Source organism: Dipodomys ordii, unplaced genomic scaffold (assembly GCF_000151885.1).
Source record: "Dipodomys ordii isolate 6190 unplaced genomic scaffold, Dord_2.0 Scaffold94, whole genome shotgun sequence".
Lineage (NCBI taxonomy): Eukaryota > Metazoa > Chordata > Mammalia > Rodentia > Heteromyidae > Dipodomys > Dipodomys ordii.
The window spans coordinates 6,688,830-6,690,446 of record NW_012267310.1 but is presented as its reverse complement, the minus strand read 5'-3'; the positions used below and the strand labels follow the sequence as shown (position 1 = coordinate 6,690,446).

General features: G+C 42.6%; 1 protein-coding gene across 1 annotated transcript; it reads right to left on the bottom strand.

Annotated features, from left to right (window-relative positions):
• Positions 1 to 259: 259 nt before the first annotated feature.
• LOC105993275 (melanoma-associated antigen B10-like) lies at positions 260 to 1,303 on the bottom strand. Its single transcript, XM_013026479.1, has one exon. It carries the CDS (start codon positions 1,301 to 1,303, stop codon positions 260 to 262), a length of 1,044 nt encoding a protein of 347 aa, XP_012881933.1.
• Positions 1,304 to 1,617: the final 314 nt, after the last annotated feature.

Genomic DNA, 1,617 nt, shown 5'->3' with positions numbered 1-1,617 from the left:
ACATGGGAAATGTCTCAATTCAACAGATATAAAAAACTCTCATTCTTACATCTAATAAACATCAGTGAATAGCTTACTTATATATCTCATAAACTTGGATTCTAAAGCTACATATACCTATTAAAAAGAACAATTAAACCAATATTCAAGTTATTACATAGAAGAGGAACAAGTATTATGCATTATGTTAATCCACCCTCTCATACAGAGAACCCTAGTTATCCTCTTCAAAAGCATAGGGAAATACTTTTACTAGGTTTTACTTGGGACATGAGTTGCTGGGCATGACCTTGGAACGTGCACTGGCCATGGCAGCAGTTCGGGCCCGAGCTGCAAGTCGAGCTTGGGCTCTTTCTGCCTCATCTTTCATTGCCTCCTCATACAAATCTGGGAAGGAATTAGGACTAGTATTATGGATCTTGGACAAAAACTCCAGGACTTTCATTTTGGTGGTTTCAGCATAGGCTCTTGGGCCCCACATAAACTGAAAGCGTGGTGGATTACTGTCAGGTATCCTTTCATACTTCAGATACCTGTCTCTCACTAAATCTTTGGTAATGACCTTCTTAGGATCCCCAAAAATGAAGTGATTCCTATTTTCTTGTATCCCCATCATATTTAGCACTTCCCAGACTTGTTCCTCAGTGGCACAGTTGCCCTTTGTAAAGATCACACTCAGGACAGTCATCAGCAGGCCAGTCTTAGGCACACCTCTGCTATCACTGCATTTTGCATCAGGACCCATTTCCAGCTTATTGACTAGAACATAGATGTTCTTGATTGGATCCAGTTCTTTCACATCAAGTCCAAAGATCAATTCCACATGCTCTGAAGCTTTCTTCAGGATCTCAGGGAAGTGATTCTTACAAGACTGGATTATATTTTTTAACATATCTGCCTTTGTAATGGGCTCTTTCATTTGATATTTGTACAGCAGATAATGCACAAGCATAGCAATCTTCTGGTCTATTAGGTCCTCCACACGTGGCTCAGTGGTAGCCTGTGAAGTAGTCGGCTTTTCCTCAACTTGGTTGCTGGCGCCTTCAGTAGATCTTGGCTGTGTAACAACAGAAATAGCAGCAGCCATGAGAGATTCAGCTCCCCCCAGCTCTAGTTGACTGCTGATTGCTTCAGCAGTAGATGAACTGTGAGGGGCATCTTGGATATCAGAACTTGAGGAAGAGGGATGTTCTTCTTTTCCTACAGTAGCTTGAGCATTTTTCACATTCTTTGGTTCTTCTCCTCCTCGGACCTGGCGGCGTCTCTCACGAGCACGGAGCTTACTCTTCTGACCCCGAGGCATGATGATACTGGTCAGAGACAGAAGACAGGAGTGTAGGAGAGAAGATAGATGATTTAGTAACCTTGAAGAAAAAAGGTGAGATGGTGTGATTTGATTCCATCAATTTTATCTTAGGCTGTCTCTATAGGCTTCCTTGATGATACTGCATAAGAAATCCTTCTCTGAAGAGCCTTTCCCCTGAGGGGCTTTTGCAAACAACTACAGTGTGCCTTTGGTTTCAGGTTTCCAGTCCCATCTGTCTTCCTGGGGCTGACAAAGTCCAGATATTGTAGAGCCTCCTCTGTTCTGGGGCAGGGTATTTTTTTTACCAATAC

Excerpts from the sequence above, each read along its gene's own strand:
- LOC105993275 (XM_013026479.1), bottom strand. The coding sequence starts at position 1,303 with ATGCCTCGGGGTCAGAAGAGTAAGCTCCGTGCTCGTGAGAGACGCCGC.